The sequence below is a fragment of the Salmo trutta genome, unplaced genomic scaffold (assembly GCF_901001165.1).
Source record: "Salmo trutta unplaced genomic scaffold, fSalTru1.1, whole genome shotgun sequence".
In the NCBI taxonomy this organism is placed as follows: domain Eukaryota; kingdom Metazoa; phylum Chordata; class Actinopteri; order Salmoniformes; family Salmonidae; genus Salmo; species Salmo trutta.
The window spans coordinates 200,009-226,147 of NW_021822722.1; the positions used below are offsets into that span (position 1 = coordinate 200,009).

The following is a 26,139-nucleotide window of genomic DNA, read 5'->3' on the forward strand; positions in this document are numbered from 1 at the left end:
CAAAATAAAGGAAACACTTGAGTAAATGAGGGATACAAATTATATTGAAAGCAGGTGCTTCCACACACGTGTGGTCCCTGAGTTAATTAAGCAATTAAAACATCCCATCAAGCTTAGGGTCATGTATAAAAAAGAAAGTGCCCAGGTGCCCATTATTGGGTCTACCATGGCTAGAAAAAGTTCTTAGTGACTTTGAAAGAGGGGTCTCAAAGGAGCACAGCTGGTTTAAAGGGTGTGTGTGTGTGTCAGTCACCAAATCTCAACCTAATTAAAAACACTTATGGGAGATGAGTGTGAGCAAGACAAAGGAGATGATCGTGGACTGCAGGAAAAGGAGGGTCGAACAGGCCCTCATTAACATTGACAGGGCTGTAGTGGAGCGGGTAGAGTGTTAAGGTCTTTGGTGTTAAGGTCTTTGTAGCATGGTTTGAGATCCAAGCTGGTTGTTAAACTCTAGCTATGACTCATCCATAACTTTCAGTCAGTTCTCAACCCTCCCATAGACTATCTGCACATTGCAATTTTTAACCATTCAATAAATTGACAGGCACAAAACAATGGGCTTCAAACTGTTCCCAATGTCAGAGAACTACTCCTCTATGCCAGAGTATGTGTGTGTGTGTGTGTGTGAGTCCTACAGTTCAGTGGTAAATGAGGGGGACTGGGTAGACAGAGGAGGATTCATTTTCTTGTCTCTAAAGAGAGCGGTACCACCAGGAGTCCTGGGGAAGCTTTCCATAAATGAAGGCCACCTTGTGTTTTTCCTGACATCCAGGCTTCTTCCTTTTTGCCTTTTCACTTTTTTCCTTTCTTTAAAAAAAGATATATCTATACACAAATTAAAACAGCATTATATATAAGATATATATATATATATATCTATATCTATCTCTTGTTCCATTAGCCAACGTTCCCAAAGTTCAGCCAACTAGCTGTCACCTGCAAAAGGCTCTAGGGGAAACTGATGATACTTCTAATTTAAATGGGCTTCTATTTTGAATGAGGGTGCGAGTAGAGAGAGTACTGTATTTTTTCACAAAAACATTAAACATCCACCATTGTCAAATAAATCAATGGTATTTTCTAAAAGAAAAAATTCAAGCAAACCTAAAAATTATTATTATTTTTTTTTTTAAATGTAAGTGTTTCATCCTCAACCCATTTCTTGGCGAGGTGAGATTGTGTAGTATGGTCTGTAGTGGGTTGTTTTCTGGTTGGCGTTGCAGTTACTTACCAGTGGTCATATCTGTGAAAGGGCCTTGGAAACAGATCTCGTAATCCTTCATCAGCAGCTAGGGAGAGAGAGAGAGAGAGAGAGAGACGGGAGCTCAGTTTAGATTTTGTAAATTCAGGAGATAAGAACTTCCAGGTGGGGCACAGAGGCCCAAAGCAACGTCCAGGTCCTGTGGGACCATAACGTTCCATTGAAACCAGTGGAGCCAAGGTTGGAGGGAGGGGGGGGGGGGAGGGGGGGTCACCCTGCCTATACAATGGTAGGGAAAACACTGTATTAAACCAAAAGCACTAACTGCTTTTGAATCCAGTATGGTGTCAAACAGAACATGGGGCCAAGAAAAGGCTCAAGCTGTACAGAATTCTCCATGGTAACATCCATGCTTTTGGTGAAGTGCACCGCCAGTCAGGCACATCTCTACTGTTTACTGTTAATTTAGGCCTATACATGGAAAAAATATGTATCTCATGAAGTACTTCATTATCAATAGTTAACATTTGTCCAAACAATAAAAGTTATTTATAGCCAGTCAAGCCATATAAAGTGACAACACTGATTTCACATCAAAGCCTAGGCTAATATCCACGATTCGGTTGGATGGTACCGTTTTAGAAGATAAAGCTCCAACATATTTGACTGAGAAACGCTCAATCTCAACACTTCGGTCTCCATCCATAATGATCGTTAGCCCGCGGTGGCGGTCTGATGAACAAACGTCTCGCTTACATATTTCTCAGACACCTAATGCCCTTCAGGTGGAATTAAAACAAGGACATGATAACACACACACACACACACACACACACACACACCCCCCCCCCTCCCTTTCAACCACCTCCCTACCACCCACCATGCCACTCACATCTTGCAATCAGCATTCTGGTGACAAACGCCTAGAATACCAATTTATCGGTTTGACTGTCTGTCTTGTTTCGTCTGGCGACAGAGAGCGAATATGAACACGGCAGTCTGTCTGAAGCCATCAAGGTGGGGAGACTGTAATCGGGTCCTTCAAATAGGCCTGAAATTACTGGTTAATTCAATTAGGGGCCTCCTCAAAGCAGCCAATAATACCAACATGACATCAAGCCATTTCAAATTTTCCTCTTGAGTTGCAAAGATTCCTCTGATGCTGCTTTCAGGTCTGGCCCCAATCCAAAAGGAGACGAAAGCGCCATGAGAAAATGGGTTTGACTTTTTAAAGCAGGACTAGGCGTGTACTCCAAGATGACATATCTAGTGGTTTGAAGCAGGAGATCAAAGGATCTGTTCAGCAAAACGTTTTTAAAAAGTAAAAGACTGCACACATCTTGTAATATGGGGGTGTATTAGTTTAAATGCAATATGGGGTAATGAGTTGTAATAGAATACCTAGGTGTACATCTGGAATGGAATAGTGCAGGTGTGATATGGGGTGTAGCATGTATTATGGGGTGTAATAGTGAAGGTGTAACAGTACAGGTGTAAAACTTACACTTGTGTCCCCTGTGGTCCGTGCTCTCATGGGCCCTTGGTGGTCATGTCCGTTCACAACGTCTCCTCGCACCTCAAATGATGTCTGCAGGGGTGACGAAGGGTTAAAATATTCTTAATAGGGAAGTCGGTAGTATCATTTGTCATTGAAATGAAAAAAAAATATGGTTTTTTTTACGACCAAGACTTTGGAAAAATAAATTACCAGGACATTACCAAGAAAAATACAAATTAAAATCCATGCTTCACAAACAGAGATTAACTCAATGGGAAACATATGGAATATACTAGAATCTACTCTTGGAATATGACATGCAAGCAGAGAGTGTACCTCATTTAAGACTGTCCCTTGTTTGAAGCACTCGGAAATCCCTGTGGAGTATAGGAACAAAAATAATGCTTATATTCGGCAACACAAACAATCCCCATTTTCCTTGCTCTGTGTTACGTAAGAAACCTTCCATTCCCTGTGGTTTCACATTAACACTGGTTTCCCTAAATCTTTCTGTGGTGAGGTGACAAATTACAGTGACGGAACTCTGAACTCACACTGGAAGCTCACCACCCACTTCCTGCCTGCGATGCCCAGGAAGTACTTGAGCGTGCGCTCACACACCAGATCACCATCTGTGACGGACAGACAAACAAAAGGTAGGGTAGACGTGAGAAAACATACACATAGTACACACAAATCACAACGTCAATGAATGTCATCCATAGAGTTTCATAAAAATGGCCTCAAAACACTTCGTTAACCTCACCCAAAGAAATCACTGTTCACAAATACTTTGTTGCCATGTTGGGGTTTTGTGATTTGATGACAAGATTTTCAAAATGACAGTAAGATCATGAACTGAACTTGGAAAACCAGCAGTAAATGGCAGCGCAGAGCATCAAACCGGAAATCCATAGTCGTATTTTACAGTCACAGTGGAGTACGAGTCAGCATTCTGTGGGAAATGAATGCTTCACCGCATGTGATCCACAACCAGGTTAGAGAGACATCACCGGACTTCCTGACATACTTCGTCACTCTGCGTAATAAAGCTACACCTTTATGAATATGAAGTTACACTAGATATCAAGCATGCGGTGGTTGACAGTGCAGAGTAGACAGCTGACCCACGGCAATGAGCGCGTAGGCGAGAGCCCTGCTGTGATCTTAGAGATGGTGCCTGGAGCTTCCTGTCTGGTGGTTGGCCGCGCACACACGCACACACACACACACACACACACTTTCCTATCAGTAACAGTCTTGTCATCGGTTAAGTCTGTCTCAATCCACAACCATCTGCAGTGCATTCGGGAAGTATTCAGAGACCTTCACTTTTTTCCACATTTTGTTACGTTACAGCCTTATTCTAAAATGGATGAAATAGTTTTTCTCCTCATCAATCTACACATAATGCCCCATAATGACAAAGCAAAATATCACATTTACATAAGTATTCAGACCATTTACTCAGTACTTTGTTTTAGCACCTTTGGCAGCGATTACAGCCTAGAGTCTTCTTGGGTATGATGCTCGAAGCTTGGCACACTTGTATTTGGGGAGTTTCTCCCATTCTTCTTTGCAGATCCTCTCAAGCCCTGTTTGATCGGGTTCAAGTCCGGCCTCTGGCTGGGCCACGCAAGGACATTCAGAGACTTGTCCCGAAGCCACTCCTGCGTTGTCTTGGCTGTGTGCTTAGGGTTGTTGTCCTAATGTAAAGGTGAACCTTCTCCCCAGTTGGAGGTTGGAGAAGGTTTCCATCAAGGATCGCGCTGCACTTTTCTCCGTTCATCTTTCCCCTCGATCCTGACTAGTCTCCCAGTCCCTGCCGCTGAAAAACATCCCCACAGAATGATGCTGCCGCCACCATGCTTCACCGTAGGGCTGGTGCCAGGTTTCCTCCAGACGTGACGCTTGGCATTCAGGCCAAAGATCTCAATCTTGGTTTCATCAGACCAGAGAACCTTGTTTGTCATGGTCAGAGTCCTTTAGGTGCCTTTTGGCAAACTTCAAGCGGGCTGTCATGTGCCTTTTACTGAGGAGTGTCTTCCGTCTGGCCACTACCATAAAGACTGGTGGAGGGCTACAGAGATGATTGTCCTTCTGGAAGGTTCTCCTATTTCCACAGAGGAACTCTGGAGCTCTGTCAGAGTGACCATCGGGTTATTGGTCACCTCCCTGACCAATGCCCTTCTCCCCCGATTGCCCAGTTTGGCTGGGCGGCCAGCTCTAGAAAGAGTCTTAGTGGTTCTAAACTTATTCCATTTAAGAATAATGGAGGCCACTGTTCTTGGGGACTTTCAATGCTGCAGAAATGTTTTGGTACGCTTCCCCAGATCTGTGCCTTGACACAATCCTGTCTCGGAGCTCTACCGACAATTCCTTCGACCTCATGGCTTGGTTTTTGCTCCGACATGCACTATCAACTGTGGGACCTTATATAGACAGGTGTGTGCCTTTCCAAATCATAACCAATCAATTGAATTTACTACAGGTGGACTCCAACCAAGTTGTAGAAACATCAAGGATGATCAATGGAAACAGGATGCACCGGAGCTAAATTTTGAGTCTCATAGCAAAGGGTCAGAATACTTATGTAAATAAGGTTTCATTTAAAAAAAATATATATATATAAAAAATTATACATTTGCAACATTTTCTAAAAACCTGTTTTCACTTTGTCATTATGGGGTATTGTGTGTAGATTGATGATCCATTTTAATCCATTTTAGAATAAGGCTGTAACATAACAAAATGTGGAAAATGTGAAAAGGTCTGAATACTTTCCGAATACACTGTTAAGAAGTCACCACATTGAGTGCAACATGTCAAAGGCAGGGTTGTATCCATTAGTGCACATTGTAGCAAAACATTTTGCAACGGAAATCAAAAACAATTGTTTCTTAAGTAGAGGCAGTCCCTCCATGTTTCAGTCGTTTTTTTTTTATTTTTTGTGCCTAATGAATACTACCTAGGTGTGGAATTCTAAATGTCAGTTTTAGTCTAATGACCATGGTGAGAACTCTTTCTCGCACACAGACCCAAACTTTCCTCCTCAACCTTTCACTTCCCCCGAAAGATCAAGAACCTGCACACTTTCATTTGGCAGTTGCCGGGGTAACGGCTGCCATTAACGTGGCTTCCTTAACGCGCTCTTCAGCTAATGTTGTGCTTTGGAGGAGGCGGCTTTGAAATCCAAAGAATCCATCAGAGAGCGCAATTAAGGCTTGAAGACTGTGTGTGTGTAGAGGGCTGTGTGTTTGTGTTAGGGATGGGAATTGCCAGAGAACTGATACAATATTATCACAATACTTAAAAGTATTCACACCCCTTGACATTTTCCACATTTTGTTGTGTTACCGCCTGAATTTAAAATGGCTTAAATTGCGATTTCTTTGTTGTTGTCACTGGCCTAAACACAATACACCACAATATCAAAGTGGAATGATGTTTTTCAAAATGTTTACAAATTAATAAACAAATAAAAAGCTGAAATGTATTGAGTTAATAAGTATTCAACCCCTTTGTTATGGCATAAATAAGTTCAGGAGTAAATATTTGCTCATATTGAGTTGCATGGACTGCAATGAGAGTGTTTAACATGATTTTTGAATGACTGCCTCGTCTCTGTACCCCACACATACAGAAAAGTGTAAGGTCCCTCAGTCGAGCAGTGAATTTCATCCACAAAGACCAGGGAGGTTTTCCAATGCCTTGCAAAGAAGGGCACCTATTGGTAGATGGGTAAAAATAGAAAAAGCAAACATTGAATATCCCTTTGAGCATGGTGAAGTAATCCCATGCCGTCCATGGGAGGGGTGCGTCACTTGAGTGGGTTGAGTCACTGACGTGGTCTTCCTGTCTGGGTTGGCGCCCCCCCCTTGGGTTGTGCCATGGCGGAGATCTTTGTGGGCTATACTCGGCCTTGTCTTCGGACGATAAGTTGGTGGTTGTAGACATCCCTCTAGTGGTGTGGGGGCTGTGCTTTGGCAAAGTGGGTGGGGTTATATCCTGCCTGTTTGGCCCTGTCCGGGGGTATCATCAGATGGGGCCACAGTGTCTTCTGATCCTTCCTGTCTCAGCCTCCAGTATTTATGCTGCAGTAGTTTATGTGTCGGGGGGCTAGGGTCAGTCTGTTACATCTGGAGTATTCTCTTGTCTTATCCGGTGTCCTGTGTGAATTTAAATATGCTCTCTCTAATTCTCTCTTTCTTTCTTTCTCTCGGAGGACCTGAGCCCTAGGACCATGCCTCAGGACTACCTGGCATGATGACTCCTTGCTGTCCCCAGTCCACCTGGCCATGCTGCTGCTCCAGTTTCAACTGTTCTGCCTGCGGCTACGGAACCCTGACCCGTTCACCGGACGTGCTTGTTGCACCCTCGACAACTACTATGATTATTATTATTTGACCATGCTGGTCATTTATGAACATTTTAACATCTTGACCATGTTCTGTTATAATATCCACCCGGCACAGCCAGAAGAGGACTGGCCACCCCTCATAGCCTGGTTCCTCTCTAGGTTTCTTCCTAGGTTTTTGGCCTTTCTAGGGAGTTTTTCCTAGGGAGTTTTTCCTAGCCACCGTGCTTCTTTCACATGCATTGCTTGCCGTTTGGGGTTTTAGGCTGGGTTTCTGTACAGCACTTTGAGATTTCAGCTGATGTACGAAGGGCTATATAAATACATTTGATTTGATTTGATTTAATTAAGTGCCTTCAGAATGTACTCATACCCCTTGACTTATTCTGCAGTGTCACAGCTAAAATTCAAAATGGATCAAATATATGTTTGTTTTTTTATCACCCATCTACACACAATACCCCATAATGACAAAGTGAAAACCTTTTAGAAATTGTTGAAAATGTATTGAAAACGAAAGAGAAACATCGAATTTACATAAGTATTCACACCCATGAGTCATTAAAGTTTGAGCCACCTTTTGGCAGCGATTACAGCTGAGAGTCTTTCTGGGTAAGTCTCTAAATGCTTTGCATACCTGGAATTGCCCATTTATTATTTTCAAAATTCTTCAAGCTCTGTCAAGTTGGTTGTTGATCATTGCTAGACAACCATTTTCAGGTCTTGCCATAGTTTTTCAAGTAGATATAAGTCAAAACTAACTCAGCCACTCAGGAACATTCAATGTCTTCTTGGTAAGCAACACCAGTGTAGATTTGGCCTTGTGTTTTAGGTTATTGTCCTGCTGAAAGATGAATTCATCTCCCAGTGTCTGGTGGAAAGCAGACAGAACCAGGTTTTCCTCTAGGATTTTTCCTATGCTTAGCTCCAGTTTGATTATTTTTTATCCTGAAAAACTCCCCAGTCATTAACAAATTACAAGCATAACTATAACATGATGCAGCCACCACTACGTTTGAAAATATGGAGAGTGGTACTCAGTAATATGTTGTATTTTCCGCATATATAACACTTTGTATTCGGGACAAAAACAGAATTGCTTTGCCACATTTTTTGCAATATTTTCTTTAGTGCCTTACTGCAAACAGGATGCATGTTTTGGAATATTTGTTTTTCCTATACAGGCTTCCTTCTTAGCACTCTGTCAATTAGGTTAGTATTGTGAAGTAATTACAACGTTGTTGATCCACCCTCAGTTTCTCCTATAAAATCCATTAAAACTAACGGTTTTAAATATAACGCTTTGTACGCAGGACATAAAGTCAATTTCATTGCCACATTTTTTGCAGTATTACTTGTGCCTTATTGCAAACCGGATGCATGTTTTGGAATATTTTTTATTCTGTACAAACTTCCTTTTCACTATGTCATTTAGGTTAGTATTGTGGAATAGCTACAATGTAGTTGATCCATCCTCAGTTTTCTATCACAGCCGTTAAACTGTTTAAAGTCACCATTGGCCTCATGGTGAAATCCCTGAGCGGTTTCCTTCCTCTCCGGCAACTGAGTTAGGAAGGACGCCTGTATCTTTGTGGTGACTGGGTGTATTGATACATCATCAAAAGTGTAATTAATAACTTCACCATGCTCAAAGGAATATTCAATGCCGTTTGTTTTTACCCATCTAACAATAGGTGCCCTTTGCAAGGCATGGGAAAACCTCCCTGGTCTTTGTGGTTGAATCTGTGTTTTAAATTCACTGCTCGACTGAGGGACCTTACAGATAATTGTATGTGTGGGGCACAGAGATGAGGTAATCATTTAAAAATCCTGTTAAACACTATTATTGCACAGAGAGTGAGTCCATGCAACTTGTCAGCACATTTTTACTACTGATCTTATTTAGGCTTGCCATAGCAAAGGGGTTGAATACTTATTTACTCAAGACAATTAATTTATAAAAACATACCGTACCAGTCAAAAGTTTGGGCATACCTCATTCAAGGGTTTTTCTTCATTTTTACTAATTTTCTACATTGTAGCATAATAGTGAATCAAAACTATGAAATAGTAAGTGTGAGTAAGGTTGTCCTCCAGAATCACCCAACCTCATCCCAATTGAGATGGCTGGGATGAGTTGGACCGCAGAGTGAAAGAAAAGCAGTCAACAACTGCTTAGCATATGTGGAAACTCCTTCAAGACTGTTGGAAAAGCATTCCAGGTGAAGCTGGTTGACAGAATGCTAAGCATGTGCAAAGCTGTCAAGGCAAAGGGTGGTGGCTACTTTGTAGAATCAAAAATATATATTGTAATGTTTAACACTTTTTTGGCTACTACATGATTCCATGTGTGTTATTTCATAGTTTTGATGTCTTCACTATTATTCTACAATGTAGAAAATAGTCCAAAATAAAGAAAAGCCCTTGAATGAGTAAGTGTGTCCAAACTTTTGACTGGTACTGTAATTCCACTTCGACATTATGGGGTATTGTGTGTAGGCCAGTCACACACATTCTACATTTAAATCAATTGTAAATTCAGGCTGTAACACAACAAAATGTTGAAAAAGTCAAGGGGTGTGAATACTTTCTGAAGGCACTGTAGCTAGTACCTACTGGCTAAAACTTGACATTTACAGATACTGATGGTGGCCTAGTGGTTAGAGCGTTGGACTAGTAACCGAAAGGTTGCAAGATCAAATACCTGAGCTGACAATGTAAAAACCTATCGTTCTGAACAAGGCAGTTAACCCACTGTTCCTAGGCCGTCATTGAAAATAAGAATTTGTTCTTAACTGACTTGCCTAGTTAAATTAAGGTAAAATAAAAAGCTTGTAGGCCTAATGTGTATTGTGGAGTTTATACAATAAATCCTTTGTCCTCCCTGTGTTGTACACTTCCCAAACAATATAATCAAGAAGTATTGTTAAGGAAACTGTCCACTGGCACTCAGACAAGGATGCATAAATACAGTGGAACATAATTTAGGCCTACCTGTTACAACTGACCCGTGTTCCATTCAGCCGTGGCCTCCACTAAGGCACTGAGCGCTAAATGCCACAAAACCATGCTATTATACACACTCCGAAAGCTCGGATCCCCCTCTTTCAAAAGTGCTTTTAGAATAATATTCAAAATGTATTTTGCATCAAATGTACATAAATAATTAGCACACACGTCAAAGTGTAGGTGATATGCGAATTAGCTTACAGCTTCTCATGTCTACACCCATGCTGAAATGGAGATGCCTGAAAATGTAGCCAACTTTAATTAGACGTTCGATTACATAAATATAGGCTAAACGCCAGTCATGTTTGATAAATATAATGAAGGACAAACATTAACGTCTAAAAAGGCTTGATTCTGTCGGCATACTTAAGGCACGGTTCATTCACATAGGAGAGAAATGGCAGTGCCTGTTGCGCACCGCCCATTGGAATCAGAGTTGAGGCGATCAGCATTTTGAAACACTTTAACCATAAACTTAATTGTTTGTCATTTTATAAAGGCACGTCTATCTTATCTTGTTTCAAAGTAGTCTAGCCAAAAAACCGACCATTGAAATGTTGAGGTAATTATTACTGCCGTGAGCGTATTTCTGCGGTTATAATGTGGAGAAATAAGATTATCAACATTTTTAAGCTAAACGTTCTGATCTGTTGCATCAGCCTCATTGCTTTTTTGCGTTTATTTTGGATTTACAGTGGTTGCATGAATTTGGGATCTACCGTCCCACAACTGTCCCAGAATCTGTTTTGAACTGTGCAAGACATTTTTTCTATTGTCTCCGGGACGACTAGATGCCCTTAATTTCAAGCCGCCTCGAGATAAATATTTATTTCTCGCACAGAACGACAAGCTGAGCAATAGAGTAGGTAACCTATTCTATGGGGGAACAGTAGATTGACATAGGCCAGTGATTTTGCTGTTCGTTTCTCGTCTTGTTGGCTGAGGAGAGATAAATGTGGACAGTTCTTCTATCATCTTCAAAGTGTGCCTCGGAATTCCATAAGAAGGACGCACGCCGTTGTATTCCCGATGTGTCGGTCTTCACTTGTACTTCGGAGCTGTGAGAAGGAGCTGATCACGTGACCGGCATTGGCTAATAAGAATTGAGATCTGAGAAAGCCATGTGAGTGAGAGGTGCTTCTGAGCACAGCGATTGGTAGCCAGGGGAAGGGAATTATAGTTATTATATTCAGCCGAAGGGCGCAACGGCCACAAGGCATGGCTTTTTGGTGGGGGGCATTATGGACACACAAGGGGGAATCCAAGGCCATGCTGCCGTGAAATTCGCGGCCTGGACCTACCCGAATTAGTCCAAAAATAAATACTTCTTTAATTTTCTGTAGGGAAAGGTTACTCCACACTAACCTGTGTTCATGATGACATGGGTGGTCTCGGACGTCACTTGTGAACACACACTGCCTCCCATCCTCTTGGCAAACTTTTTCACCATCGACTGGAGAGAAAGTGGAAAAATCTGTCATCAGTAAGCAAACTCGAGACTCAAGTGCCACAGAAGTACAACCAGTATCTTATAAGGTAGATTAAAGTTATATTAAAACCTAATAACATCAATTATTTTCACACATTAAACACCTGGAACGTGTGAATTGACATACTAGGATGTGTCACAGAAACATTTACCTGTTCAGGTGCACTGAGTCCTGATGCTACCAGCACCAACTTGACCCCAGCGGGTTCCCGCAGTGGAGTGTGTGTTGATGGGGGTGTGTTGGCAGGCTGGATGAACCCCGGAGTATCCTGGACCTCCAGCCCAGCTGAGGGAGCCTTGGTCCCGCTGTGCACTCTGACCACTGACGACACCTGGTTGGGCCTCGCTCTCATGCTGCTCCTTAGGCTCCGTCCTGACTGTCTGCCAAGCCGCCCTGCTGATATAGACACGCAAATACATTCATATACTACAAAATAACACTAATCAATCGAAACCGTGAACTAACAAACATGTAATACTACTATGGACGTGTACAAAACAGATTTGCTATGACCTCCATACGGCAACGACGGTACAGGGACAAAGTAGAGTCGCAATTCACCGGCTCAGACACAATCACGGATTATAAAGGGAAAGCCAGCCATGTCACGGACACCGTCGCCTCGTTCCCGGACAAGCTAAACACCTACTTCGCCTGCTTCCAAGGAAAAACAACACCTAGCCGCCGACGTGGGCTCCCGCCGCTCACAAGGACTATATGTGCTCCCGATCTCCATGGCCAACGTGAGTAAGGAGTTCAAGTGCGTTAACCCTCACTAGGTTGTCAGCCCAGAAGGCATCCCAAATCGCATCATCAGAGCATGTGCAGACCAGCTGGCCGGTGTGTTTATGGGACATAGTCAATCTCTCCCTATCCCAGTCTGTTGCCCCACTTCAAAATGTCCACTAGTGATGCACCGATATGACATTTTAGTCCAATACCAATATCCAATATTATCCTTGCAAAAAAAACTATACTGATACCCCATATTTAAAATTTTAGCAGCCTTTTAAGCATTCTAGCACAGTTAAATAGTTAACACCCACACGAACGCAGCAGTCTAAGGCACTGCATTTCAGTGCAAGAGGCATCACTACAGTCCCTGGTTTGAATCCAGGCTGTATCACATCCGGCCGTGATTGGGAGTCCCATAGGGCGGCGCACAATTGGCCCAGCGTCGTCCGGGTTTGGTCGGGGTAGGCTGTCATTGTAAATAAGAATTTATTCTTAACTGACTTACCTAGTTAAATAAAGGTTACACGCGCACACACACTGACCAAAAAGTTATTTTGTTGGCATTTACGTATGTCCCCATTACCAGTAAAATATAATTAAAACCAATTTCTTTCACTGTTTCGTTGTTCATTTTCAACCAGGATTTCTATGGAATGCCGTTTGGGTCTTGCGTGTCAAATAACACACTATTTGGCGTGTCAAATAACACACTATTTGGCGTGTCAAATAACACTATTTGGCGTGTCAAATAACACATAACACGTTATATAGGTATGCACGTCGGCTTTGACATTGGTTTTGCACATCGGCGTTAAACTTGATACGTTCACCAATATATATCGTGCATCCCTAAACATAAGCATTTCGCTGCACCTGCGATAAAATCTGCAAAACTGTACGCGACAAATAAACTTTGATTTGATGCAAGTTCATGGCAACACACAAACACTCTTAGATTAAGACAGAGATGAGTATTCTCTATACTACTATGGCTTTTGACTCTGTATTTTCTCGCCTCCTTCTCAAAACGCATTGGAGAAAAATTTGGGAAGGACCTTGGACCTTCTCCAAAAAGATTTTTGGTCTTATTAGTCTAATGTCATTGTAGTAGCCACTGGATCCGTGGACTTACCCCCAGTCCCTCCAGGTCCCTCATGTTGGGTGCGGCAGGGCGCGGTGGGGGTGGGCCCAAGGCCCTCACAGTCTCCAAGACCAGGGGGCGGTGAGGCTGCATTTCCCCCAATGTTTTGGGCACTTTCCCTAGGGGAAAAGAAGAGAGAACATCAGACTATGTGGAAAGTTTTTGGGAAAGAGCAGCCACAGCAAAGAACCACAAGGAAGAGACATTGACAGATATACATTTAATTAATACAATTGTGATTGACAGTCATGACTAAAAGCTTAACCCTTGTGATTAAAAATGGAATATAACCTAGTGAAGCAAGATACAATTGCTTTTCTTGTTCTTGGTTTGGTGAATCAAAAAATATGCAATAGAAACTTACTCAGGGACATTTTGATCAGGATAAGGTAATGCAGCAACTTGACAGAACTCCTGTATTTTAATGACTAGTGGCTAGATGATAGAGGTCCCAGGTAAAAGACGCCGAAATCGTCATTGCAACCCATTCCTTACAATTTCACCAATGTCTCCAGACATGCACAGTAAAATAGAGGCCAGCAAAACTTGTCTCATATGATCCCAGTCTCTCCTCTTTCCCCCCTCATCCCTCTTTCAGGGCCGGCCCTAGCCTTTTGGTGAGGTGAAATTAGATTTTGTTGGAGGGGCCCATTTTAGTAGCCCCCCTCTTGTATGATCTAAAGTAAATTTGCTGCAATTCTACACATTTTGCCATGGGGAGTAGAGGAAATGTTGCAGTTTTAAAGCAAGCTTTATGCAATTCTACAAATTTTGCCAGGGGCGGAGAGAAGGTTAGCAATTTTATAACAAATTTCATGAAATTCTACTCATTTTGCCATGGGGCAGAGAGAACATTTTTTCATTTTATACAGCTAATTTCCTGCAATTCTACCCATTTTGCCATTGGGTGGAGAGAAATGTTTGCTGTTTTAAAGCTAATGTCCTGCAATTCTACACATTTTGCCAAGACTTATGCCAAGTTAATGATATCGGAGTTAGAGTGACTAACAAAATCAATGGGAGCCCGCTGGAGGTCAGGGCCCCTGGGCAAATGCCTGGTCAGGATGTGGCCACGATTACTGCAAGTTTAAATAGCTGGCTAGACTATTTTAGCAATCTAAAAATTGCTAGCTGACATGGCTAATTGTGTTACTGTCATAAGAGGAAACACTGCTGATACAAAACCACATTTTGAAGTTGCACCTTGTGTATTCTTCTATTCTAACTCTCAACAGTAAGTTGAGATCCTGACTGAGTTCAGAAAAAAATTGCTTTTATTGAGTCTGGGGCCCCCTAATGGCCGGGGGCCCTAAGCGACTGCTTATTAGGCTTATGCCTGGAGCCGGCCCTGCTCTCTCCCTCCCCCAGAGGACAGCACTTAGAACCCTGGAGATGAGTAAGGAGGGAGAGATAGGGAGATGCAGTCAAGCGGGAGAGATAAATTACCGTGGCAACCCAAGTTTCCCTCTAAGTGCTCCAAATGACAAATAAGATGCAGCCGCTAATTACTTTTTGATTCTCCGCAGCATAAGCAGATTCCGGCTTCATTAGGGAGATTATCCGCCTGTCCTCCGAGATGCATCACCCTCTATCCAAAAAACTGCACCAGGCAGACGCTGAGCTAGCTAAAACAAAGATACTCGTTAACACAAGCTAACTTTCTTGGACTTTCCCCTCAGTCACGGGTTGAGGGAAAGAGCAATTACATGGCAAACACTTAAAATTATTGGTTAGTTGAGGATGAAATTCATGCCCTGAAAATGGCTCTGAAGCTGATATAGGTCCCCACTCTGGTTGAAATGAGCATATACTGCCCGAAGGTTACAGCCAACGACACCCACCCCCCTCCATCAGTCGCGCCTCAATAAGTCGCAGATTCAGATAACTTGCTGTTGTGGTGATGGTAAGTAAGTAAGTAAGCAGCTGGCAATAATAGTGCTCCCATCTCATGCTGTGAATAGAAAGTCAACTTCATCTATGTGCGATTTCCTACATTCTAAACTCGGTGGGGGACGACCCTGTTTTCTGTTGCACTGAGTTCAATTAAAAACGCCCAAATTAGGATTTTTCTAATTGCACAGCCTAAATTTGTGCTACTATGCGATAACACTTATATTTTTCAATAACTCCCACATATTTTATGAAGTAGTAAGCAAAACCTAACCAACAGCACCGGGTTATCAAAGTGATTGTGTAGTGAAGCGTTGAATCGGTCATAATTTCATGAAGTCTGTTGTTAATGTGTGGTGCCTTGTTAACCTCTGGCTTTGCTCACCTGCTGGCAGATCTCTTCCTGGTGCCCTGGCCACACGGCAGGGTCGTCTGGAGATCAAGGCCTGCGGAGACTAAACAAAAACAAAACAAAAATTCAGGTCAGCTGCCATTCGAAAGCAGACAGCTTTCAAACAACACTGTCAACCAGTCCCCTGCTCGTATTTCTTAAAGGTATACCGAACTGAAACCATCTCCTATTCTACAGGACAGACAATTTCCTCTTCTGTACAATACATTTCTATCTGATCGGTCGGTTATGTTGCACCTTCCTGAACAAAGCCCAGTTCTGTACCTGTGGACCTGTCTGGTTGAAGCAGCGCTGGGGGATATGGGGCCCCGGGGTTAACTTTGGCCTCAGTGGGCTCCTGCTCCTTCTCCTGGAGCGCTTCAGACACCAACGCCATCATTCTCTCCAGCCTTCGCAGCTCCTCCTGCATCGCAACCTTTTGCTGAAGGTGAGAAAGGGAGAGCGAGAGAGAGATACATAACTATAGATGAGCGAAGCAGAATGAGGAAAAATATATACAGCAATTGAAAGGGAGAAAATGTCTGATAAAATTGGTGGAGCGCCTGCTTAGTCAGTATGTGTGTACGTACACTACATGACAAAAAGTATGTGGACACCTGCTCGTCGTACATCTCATTCCTAAATCATGGGTATTAATATGGAGTTGGTCCCCCTGTGCTGCTATAACAGCCTCCACTCTTCTGGGAAGGCTTTCCACTAGATGTTGGAACATTGCTGTAGGGACTTGCTTCCATTCAGCCACAAGAGTATTAGTGAGGTCGGGCACTGATGTTGGGCGATTAGGCCTGGCTCGCGGTCGGCATTCCAATTCATCCCAAAGGTGTTCGATGGGGTTGAGGTCCAGGCACTGTGCAGCTCAGTCAAGTTCTTCCACACCGACCTCGACAAACCATTTCTGTATGGTCCTCGCTTTGTGCACGAGGGCATTGTCATGCTGAAACAGGAAAGGGGCTTGCCACATAGTTGGAAGCACAGAATCGTCTAGAATGTCACTGTATGCTGTAGCATTAAGACTTCCCTTCGTTGGAACTAAGGGGCCTAGCCGAAACTATGAAAAATAGCCCCAGACCATTATTCCTCCGACACTAAACTTTACAGTTGGCACTATGCAGTTGGGCAGGTAGCATTCTCCTGGCATCCGCCAAACCCAGATTTGTCCATCGGACTGCCAGATGGTGAAGCGTGATTGATCACTCCAGAGAACGCGTTTCCACTGCTCCAGAGTCCAATGGCGACGAACTTTACACCACTCCAGCCGACGCTTGGCATTGTGCATGGTTATGTTAGGCTTGTGTGCAGCTGCTCGGCCATGGAAACCCATTTCATGAAGCTCCCGACGAAGGGTTATTGTGCTGACGTTGCTTCCAGAGGCAGTTTGGAACTCTGTAGTGAGTGTTGCAACCGAGGAAAGACGATTGTTACGTGCTCGCACTCGTCTGTGAGCTTGTATTGCCTAGTACTTTGTGGCTGAGCCGTTGGTGCTCATAGACATTGCCACTTCACAATAACACCACTTACAGTTGACCGGGGCAGCTCTAGCAAGGCAGAAATTTGACGAACTGACTTGTTAGAAAGGTGGCATCATATGACGGTGCCACATTGAAAGTCACTGAGCTCTTCAGTATGGGCCATTCTACTGCCAGTGTTTGTCTATGGAGATTGCATGGCGGTGTGCTTGATTTTATACACTTGTCAGCAACTTGTGCGGCTGAAATAACCAAATCCACTCATTTGAAGGGGTGTCCACATACTTCTGTGTGTGTATGTATGTATGTGTATATATATATATATATATATATATATATATATATATATATATATATGTATATAGTGTGTGTGTGTGTGAGAAAGTTCTAACGCATGGGTCGCCTTTACGCTGATACGGGTAAACAATAGAAAACGTCCATCAACTAGGAGAGGATGGCGCTAGGCATGTGATTCGACTGGTGGTGACAGAACCAAACATTAAAAGATGGATTTTCTTGCCATGCTGCAGTACTGGAGTTGGCAGCGGAACTTGCAATTTAGAAAGGTGCTGAGGGGGACATTCCTTACTCGTCCATGTAGTCTGTCTTCCAAGCACTGACAAGCTTGGTGAAGAAAAAATAAATATATGCAACGTCTGCCATCTATTGGTCATGGCGTGCCAATGCAGCACAAACTACTACTGCTTGTGATATAGAGGGCCATATTTACATTTGAAAATCATAGCTACATATGTACCAAAGATGGGTGTGACACGTGTTGAGTATTAAATTACCTGGAAAATATTGGCAAAAATGCAGAGAAAACATTTATGCTTAGCTGAGATTTAGATATATTAAAAAAAACTACATCACTACCCCGTGTGAGATTTACACACTAGTGTTTCCTTTTATTAAAAAATAAATCAAAGTTATAACTACAGTCTAGTAATATATGAAATAACAGGGCGAAGAATAAATACCCTTACCTGAGTGGCAATACACTCGCTTGAAAATTGTGATGATTCCTGTGTCAGGCCAGTGTCACCTGCCATTCCTTCAGCTGAAAGATCAGAAACATTTGAAAATGCATTTGCGCATTTCATGTTTCAGTCGCAGTTCAATCACAGGTAATAAGATTAATATAATAAGGCCTCAAATTTACTCACCTTCTTCTGGTGTTCCAAACAGGTCCACAGATACCTGACTGGTGGTGACCCATTCGGGACTGGGGCACATGAGAGGACTGCTCTCTCGCTGCCCATCTTCAGCTGCAGCACAGGTACCATCACCAGCCTCCCTGTAGCTTCCTTGGTCCCTGGCATGGTCTTTGAGCAATGTGACGGATTCCTCCTCCTCCTCCTCAGCGGTTGGTGGACAAGCCGAAGATCTGAAAATTTGCGCAAGGGAAGGCAGTTCCTCTTCCTCTCCACTGCAGTCGGACTCTGAGGAAGACTCCAGTCTCTGAGCCATCCTCCGCTTTAGGGTGCACTTGATGGGAGAGTGCAAGCTGACCACACCACTTCCTTTAGTCCTCTCTGCCTCTTGGATAACTACTGATTGGAAAATTGGAAGGTCATCTGGAGTTAAGGAGGACTCTGTATTGGCCATGTTTCCAGTCATGTTCTCTGGCCACGTTTTGTTTGGCTCCACTGCCGTCTCTGATCCAACACCGTGGCTACTCTCCAGTTCTGTTGGACTTTTCCTCATGCTGCCCTCCACTTTGTATGGCTGCTGACCTTTAGGGACTCTAAGTTGCTTTGAAGCTACAGGTGTCGGATGTGGTAGATCTTCCTTAGAGGCGCTAAAAGCTGGAAAGAGCAGACCAGAACCCACAGCTTGGTGGGGAGATTCCATTTGGCTTTTTGTGACTTTGTTGGGACTGAGGGCACTTTTTGAGCTGTTGCCAGAAAGCCTGGACAGAATCTGTTTCTGGGTCTTCCCATTGGTATCAGGGTTCGAAGACTTCACTAAATCCTGAGGTGGTCTGGTAAGAATGGATTTTCTGAGCCTTTTACAATTCCTCTGCGCTTTTTCTCGTGAAATATTATTGGGGGAACTTGAAGGTAGGCTCAAATCACTACAGCAAGAATTTTCAAATATTGTCCTTTTCTCAGATTCCTGTTGGACTGTGGGACACTCCGTTGTCCTTGAAAATCCCTGCCCATTTCCTGCTTCCATATCTGTGCCGACATGTTTGTTCTCTTGAGTCTTTGTAAGAGTTGTATTTTCCTTGTTGGACCAGAAGGTACTCCTCTTGATATTTGGACTACCAAGGTGGAAGGACTTCCTTTTGGTGGCTTTGAAGCTCTTCACCAGTTGCTCAGTGTCCAGCTCACTGTCATTCCTGTCATCCTCCTCCAGATCAATGCATTTGGCCTGGCTGGCTGACGTCTCTTGTGGTACATTTGATCTCAAGTCATCGAATGGTTTGATAACCGGATTACTTTGGTTTACACTCTCAGGCACAGCACATGAGACACTTGCCTCTGGGGTACTAATTGAACTTGGTACCATAGTCACTGAACAAGCAATATCAGCATGACAAGGACTTCCTGTACGTGGGATTTCAACAATAGACTCCTCAATTGGGTTCACTTTCTGTGCCTCAATCATTTCACCGGATCTTTTCTCGCTAGAGTCCAAGTTCTCAATACCTCCCATTTCTTCATCTAAAACACATCCGTTTTTCCTTACAGACTTTTCTGTATTTTGGTTCTGCAAACAAGTCACATTATCCCTGTCAGTGTTGGCTTTCGCCTCCTCTGATTGCTGCATCTTGTTGCAGTCTGAATCAAGAACGACAACCTTTGTGGATGTTGCAGTGCCGATCTTCTTGTTACTCCCTTGTACTTCCTCTGTGAAGAGCTGAAGCCTCCGACTCCTCCTGGTTCTCCTCATGATCGGGCTTCCTGGGTCCTCACTGCTAGGGTAACTCTCCATCTGAACCTCGGTCTGGCCTGACGGTCTGCTCTTAGGTATCTTAGGGTCACTTCCACTCTCTCCGACACCCACAAGGACTAAGGATTTGGCTGCCTTGTTCTTCTCCACCTTGATGTTTTCCCCTTTTTTCTTAGCAGGCGTTTTTTGCTCGTTATTCTCCGACTTTACTTTCCCTTGTAAATCCCCGTCAACACCCTGCCACCTACCGTGCATCTTTTTATTTGACTTCCTCCCAGGTTCCCGTAGTGGCACATCAAACACAGGACTGTCCTCTACATCTTCATTCTCTTTGTTGTCACCTTCTGGCAACTCATCAAGCTCTTCTCCTTGCTTGTCAGAGCTATTGGAATTCAGCTCCCCAGTCAGGTCAATCAACATATTTTCTTCAGTATCTTTTGGGTGTTCATTGGGAGAATCATCTTGTGGTTCTGTCATCTCTGGTCGGTCATCCATAACACTGTCTTCACTCTCCTCAGATCTTGGTCTCTTGACAAAGTCAGCAGGTATCAGTTTATTTCTCATCCTCCTTTTGGCAATCTTCTTCAGGATCGGGAGTTCCTCAGCTGGACAGGGTGGTGGAGGCTCTGTGATCGCTCTATTCTGTGGTGAAAAACTGCGGATCCCTCTTCGATCCCGTTTGTAAACAGCCCCAAATACCAGCTCCTCAAGACATTTGCCACGCTCTTCTCTCTTTGGACTCTCGTCCTTATTTCTGAGGTTATCCTCTAAGGGTGAGGAGGCGGAACAACTTCCTGCCAAAGAAACTGAGTCATCGGAGCCCTCTGTGTTTTTCTCCTTCTCAGAGTTTACTTCTGTTGAGGAATTATTCATGAGCCACTCAGAGACTTTCTCTAGACTTTTCTTCTGATTCTGGTCAATCATTTCGGTCAAGGACTCTCTTTTGATATTCCTCGAAGATCGTCTTACAGGTTGGTTTCCGACCTTTTCAGGACGGCATGGTGGATCTTGAGGATGAGTGGTTATCTTTTTCCCAAGCTTTTGGGGTCGTGAAGGAGCTCTTTCAACAACCTCAGGTATTTCTGCCTCTAATGCTGCCTTCCGTTTTTCTGTGGTGGAGGTAGCTTTAGAGTCATCGGTATCGTTTTCAGTGGTTGGAGGTATGTCACCTAGGCCGCTGTCAAACCCCTCGTCCGAAATGACAGGGCAAGAATCTTCAAGACCCATGAGCTTTGCAAAGCCATCCTTGGCTGAAGAGAGAGGCATGGCGGTGACTAACACAAGACTCATAATAATCATATGCTCAAATAATCATGTGTAAAGCATGCTTTTAAAAAGACACATTCTAAGACTTTCAGTAATTTCAATGAATGAAATATACCCTATTATTTTGAATGACTTATTCTTATTAATCTACTAATACAGCTGTCCATCAATAATGCTATTAAGGAATAGTTACAGGAAAATTGACAACACACCATACCCAAATTAAATCTCTCACCTGCTATAGTTGACGAGCAGGACATTGGAAACTCATGATCCTCGCCATCAGCACGGTCAGTAGCCCACACGTCATCAGATGAGACATCATGGCCGTTTTTCTTCTGCACAGTCTCTGTGACACTGTTTTGAAGAGAAATGAAAAGGAAGATGGAAGAAAATGTTGAATTAAATACTAATTCATTTGAAAAATATGCAGGAGTGACAACAGATAGAAAAATACTTATTGTAAGTAAATGTACCACGTCTTTATTGAAACTAGCTCTATAATTGTTTTCGGTGCTACTGTTCTTACCTCATATGTCTCCTCATCTGGGACATTCCAGTGAAGTCTGAAAAAAATGTTACAGTCAAACTAAGTCATCATTATCAAAATTCTAGCACATCTCAAACATGACTTATAGTAACATGTTTCGGTGATAGAAGCTAAACGATGAGGCTCACAGTTTGTGCAGGTGTCATGTTCATAGGCCTGGACCATATTCTGCAATCCCTCTGCTAATTTCTGAAACCCAGGGCTCTCCTGCAAACTCCTGCACACAGACAACAGGGTCAAATAACACAATTGACCCAACTGTAAATCACACGTAGTCACTAGTTACCAGAAAACAAAGTCTGATTCATTATGGCAAAATAATTCAAAACATTGTGATCTTTTGAGAAGTACAGCATAGTACAATTTTCATTTGAAAGCATATCTCTGACACATTTACTCTCATAATGAATGGAATTCAGGAGGGGGGGGGGTTAATCCTCTACAGTCAATACGGCATACCTTTTTGTGATCTTTGTCTTACAAACTGGACAGTTGGCCTCCTTTCTCCTACTGCTGTCCAAAAGCTTCATTATACAAAACCTAATTCATGGAGAGAGCAACAACTGTGAGTGATTGTACAACGTAAAAACAATGCCAGGTTAGTGGGAGATGTCAATGCGTAATACTGTCATTGAAAATAAACGTTAAAATCACTTACAAACATTCACCTACACTACATAATGAACCAGGAGTAAAGTTTATTTGAACCACAGCAAAGAAAGTGAGAGCTTACTTACTTGCAAAACTGGTGGTCACACTTAGTAGACACAGGTGTGCTCATCAATTCCAAACTACATGGAACAGAGAGCATAGAGCAGAAGAACAAACTATGAACAGGATCATAATTGCCTACTTCCTGCTGCTTATCAGACAACAATTGATTTCAACATAAAGTAGAAACAGCCTGCATACTAAACAGTAAACTACCACCAAAAGTATATGTAACATCAACACACCTTACACAATACAGTAATCTTCTACAGATGGCTAATGTTATTCTGCTGTCACACTCACCATATTGGACACTGCAAGATCTCCCAGATGACAGAGATCCCCTGTCTGACATCTTCAGCCTTCGGGGATTTCATGGTGTTCATTTTCTCATGTGCAGCACAACTGTAGCCAAGTAATGGGTGATTTCATTACTTTCTGACCATCCTGACAACAAGAATAATTGGAGCTTTTCCTAGCAAGTTGATTTCCTAGCTATGTTCCCACTAGCTGCTATTATCATCACTGGTGTATTTAGTACAGTAGCCTTGCTCCGTATTGTATAGGGTTGCACAAAAACAGTGCGCAGGAAGCCAGAAGTCAAATAAAATTTCAAGTTAGTGTTCCCGGTGGGCAAAATAAAAGTCCTGCACGCGCGCCATATGTGGACCAAAAAAGGAAAAATTTGTGGGGGAATTTTATTTTGACATGAGGTAAGCAGAGAGGAAGTGGGTCTACAACAGACCCACGTTTAGAGAGTCTGTTGAATAATACATTCCTTAGATATTTGGTCTCAAATTCCCCCATCATTTCGGCACAAAGTTGAAATTGTTTTGTTTTTTTTACTTCTGGATTTCCGCTGACTGTTTTTGTACAACCCAATAGGGAGCAACGCTAGCGTATGTAAATACACCCACGTTGCTAAAAGCAGCTAAGGCCTGACGTATTTCATTGTGCCATCTTCATCAGAATTTTGCCCGACTACTGTAGTAATCACTACAATTGCACTAGAATTGTGTATTTTTTTATTACTTGATATTTTTTGTATGTTTTAGTATTTTCTCGTTAATAATACCTGTGTTATCTTTTGTATGATGTAACAATGTAAATTGTTGATTTGTATTTTGAATAATACATTTTAAAAATATAAAATCTTGCCCCACTACTGAACTGACAAGTAGCAAAGATTTGTATAACTAAACCAAGATAGACCACAGCACGTCGTTTCAAATTAGAACAAATGAGTCATAGTGGGCAGAAAAAGCAAGGAATTCGGCAGAGCCAAGCAGGAACTAGCGAGATCCTATTGGCGCGTTCTATCAAAATGTGCATTTTTCTGTTAGGCAACGCCTAGTCTGATGTGCGCGTGTGCAATAACTCAATTCAACTTTGCACTCCTAAACAAATATTTTTTTATATACTTTGGTAAAGTCTAAAAAACGTTGTAATATTTGTAACTCAATAAGGAAGAGAGCCTGTCTCTTGTCTGAGATCAAGCTAGCTTGCAGAGCAGCTAACTAGCTAAAATATAGGCTAAAGATACCACTGTAGCTAGCGACCTCCACTTAATAATTATCACAACAACAAAAACATAATTGCCTTCAAACTTAAAACGGGAGGCAACAGTCATAATAGACTTGTCTTAACAGCCAATGTGTATTATTTAACATTATTTCTAATACAGTACTCACTTACAGGAATGAGTAATTGTTTACACGTTGCTAGCTATTCCATAAAGGCACTGAAAACCACACATTTCCTATTTTTCTGTGGTTTAGTCACTCTGGCTTGACTGAAGAAAACGCAAATTCACAGTATGCGGCGTCCGTCTCGCAATGGACAATTCAACCGCAAGGGTGGAATTTTGATACCACTCAGTTGTGGACGTCCCAATTTAAATGAATATCTGGCGCAACGTAATGCAGTGCCTATAATGAATGAACTAGGCATTAGAAGTTCAGAACGTGTTAGCTATATATAAATAATTATGCTCAAATTGAAAAATCATGAAACTAAATAATGACGTTTCTATCATCCTAATCCAGGTGAAGATTACATCTCACATTCCAGTGTTCGAATTTGTGTAAACAAGATTTCTGTTTTTGCAACTCTCTGCAGCCAATGGCTATGTCCACTCCAGGTATAATTCCGGGAGCCACTTGTGGATTTGACAGGTCTAATGCCGCGTTCAAAACAACTGGGAACTCGGAAAAATACGAGGTCAAATTATGACATCAGTGATCTTCAGGTCGGAAAGTCGGAGCACTAAAAATAGGCCAGAGTTCCCGAGTTGGATGACCATTCAAAACGATTATTCCCAGTCGGAGCTCGTTTTCTTCCAAGTTCCCAGTTGTTTTGAACGTGCCATAAACGGTTCCACCTCCAACACGTCAAAAACAACCCCTATGCTGATGTTGGCTAAAGAAGCAGATCTGATTTAATCGAGCCCTACATTCGTTAGTGTTGTAACGTTAACTAATAGCAATCTATTGTTATTCGTAAAGAGTTGATAAAATTTGCCAAATATATAAAAAAATATTAAGACTAGTGTGTCAGTGTCCTTGCATGCTAGCTTGCTAACAACAACTGCAGGCTGGGCACTAACGTTACACAATGTTGTTGCTGTGGCTAACTAGCGCCAATTACGCAACTTGAGTTTGAGTGGAGACAGGCATAATAATGTAATGAATGACAAGACTGTTTGATTTCAATAAGATCACCAATAGAGCAAATACATATTATGACACTACACCTGACACAAATACTGAGTGAATGAAGAAAATAATCAAACTTTACAGTACTTTTGTATCTTTTTTCTCTCCTGGATTCAGTTTAGTTTTCCCGCAACTATTTTGGCGCGTGACAACAACCCTTAGTACCGTATTTTAGCCAGCTAGCAACGGTTAGCTAACATTAGCCCAATCATGTTCTAAAGGAGCCTAACATTATTTCTTATAGTCCAAGGTCGGACCGTACATGTTCTGTTTAAAGGCGAATTGGCTCTGGAAGCCAGAATGTAAACGTTAATCGATTTTCAATTGCGGTACAGTTCTATAAATACCTCTACTTCCATATCACATCAAAAATAATATCACAGTTGTACAGTTTTAACCGGTTTTAACGCAGTTGCTGCCAACAATACCTTTTCAATGACAACATTGCATGGATGTATTCATTTCGCTGATTCTATTGCAAAAAGTTTCTTAAACGGAACGAAACTGGGATGGGACCTACCTGAATTTGTCAAAAAGAACTGAGGTTCTACTGAAGTTTTGCATCTATTTGGACTAATGATTACACCCCACGTTTGTGGCGTCCTCTTCCCTTTACATACAGGTGTTCGGAGACGCAGATAGTTTATTAACACAGATAGTCAGTCTACTGTCTGTTTTCCGTCAACAAACGCTGTAACATGGGAATATGGCCGTGTGGTAACCCTAACGCTATAATAGGTGTAGTCTTTTACCTTTAGTTTTTTGAAAATTATTTCTCGCTGATATGAAAGGTATGTA

The 26,139-nt window shown here is 42.4% G+C and overlaps 1 protein-coding gene across 1 annotated transcript; it reads right to left on the minus strand.

Annotated features, from left to right (window-relative positions):
• Positions 1 to 993: 993 nt before the first annotated feature.
• Positions 994 to 25,941, minus strand: LOC115184009 (breast cancer type 1 susceptibility protein homolog). Its single transcript, XM_029745008.1, has 18 exons — positions 25,862 to 25,941; positions 22,931 to 23,032; positions 22,654 to 22,707; positions 22,376 to 22,456; positions 22,045 to 22,133; positions 21,896 to 21,932; positions 21,602 to 21,723; positions 18,369 to 21,350; positions 18,189 to 18,262; positions 16,001 to 16,157; positions 15,710 to 15,779; positions 13,426 to 13,553; positions 11,710 to 11,954; positions 11,434 to 11,521; positions 3,257 to 3,334; positions 3,039 to 3,079; positions 2,709 to 2,792; positions 994 to 1,292 (listed from the first exon to the last, which is right to left on the minus strand). Exons 1-18 carry the CDS (start codon positions 25,903 to 25,905, stop codon positions 1,227 to 1,229), a joined length of 4,542 nt encoding a protein of 1,513 aa, XP_029600868.1. The 5' UTR covers positions 25,906 to 25,941; the 3' UTR covers positions 994 to 1,226.
• Positions 25,942 to 26,139: the final 198 nt, after the last annotated feature.

What these genes read in the sequence shown, in the direction of transcription:
- LOC115184009 (XM_029745008.1), bottom strand. Translation starts at nt 25,905, where the DNA reads ATGCAAAACTTCAGTAGAACCTCAGTTCTTTTTGACAAATTCAG. An exon ending in AGGAAGAGATCTGCCAGCAG is followed by an intron (nt 13,554 to 15,709) that starts GTGAGCAAAGCC and finishes CTTTTCCCCTAG; the next exon opens with GGAAAGTGCCCAAAACATTG. An exon ending in AAGGGACAGTCTTAAATGAG is followed by an intron (nt 2,793 to 3,038) that starts GTACACTCTCTG and finishes TCACCCCTGCAG; the next exon opens with ACATCATTTGAGGTGCGAGG.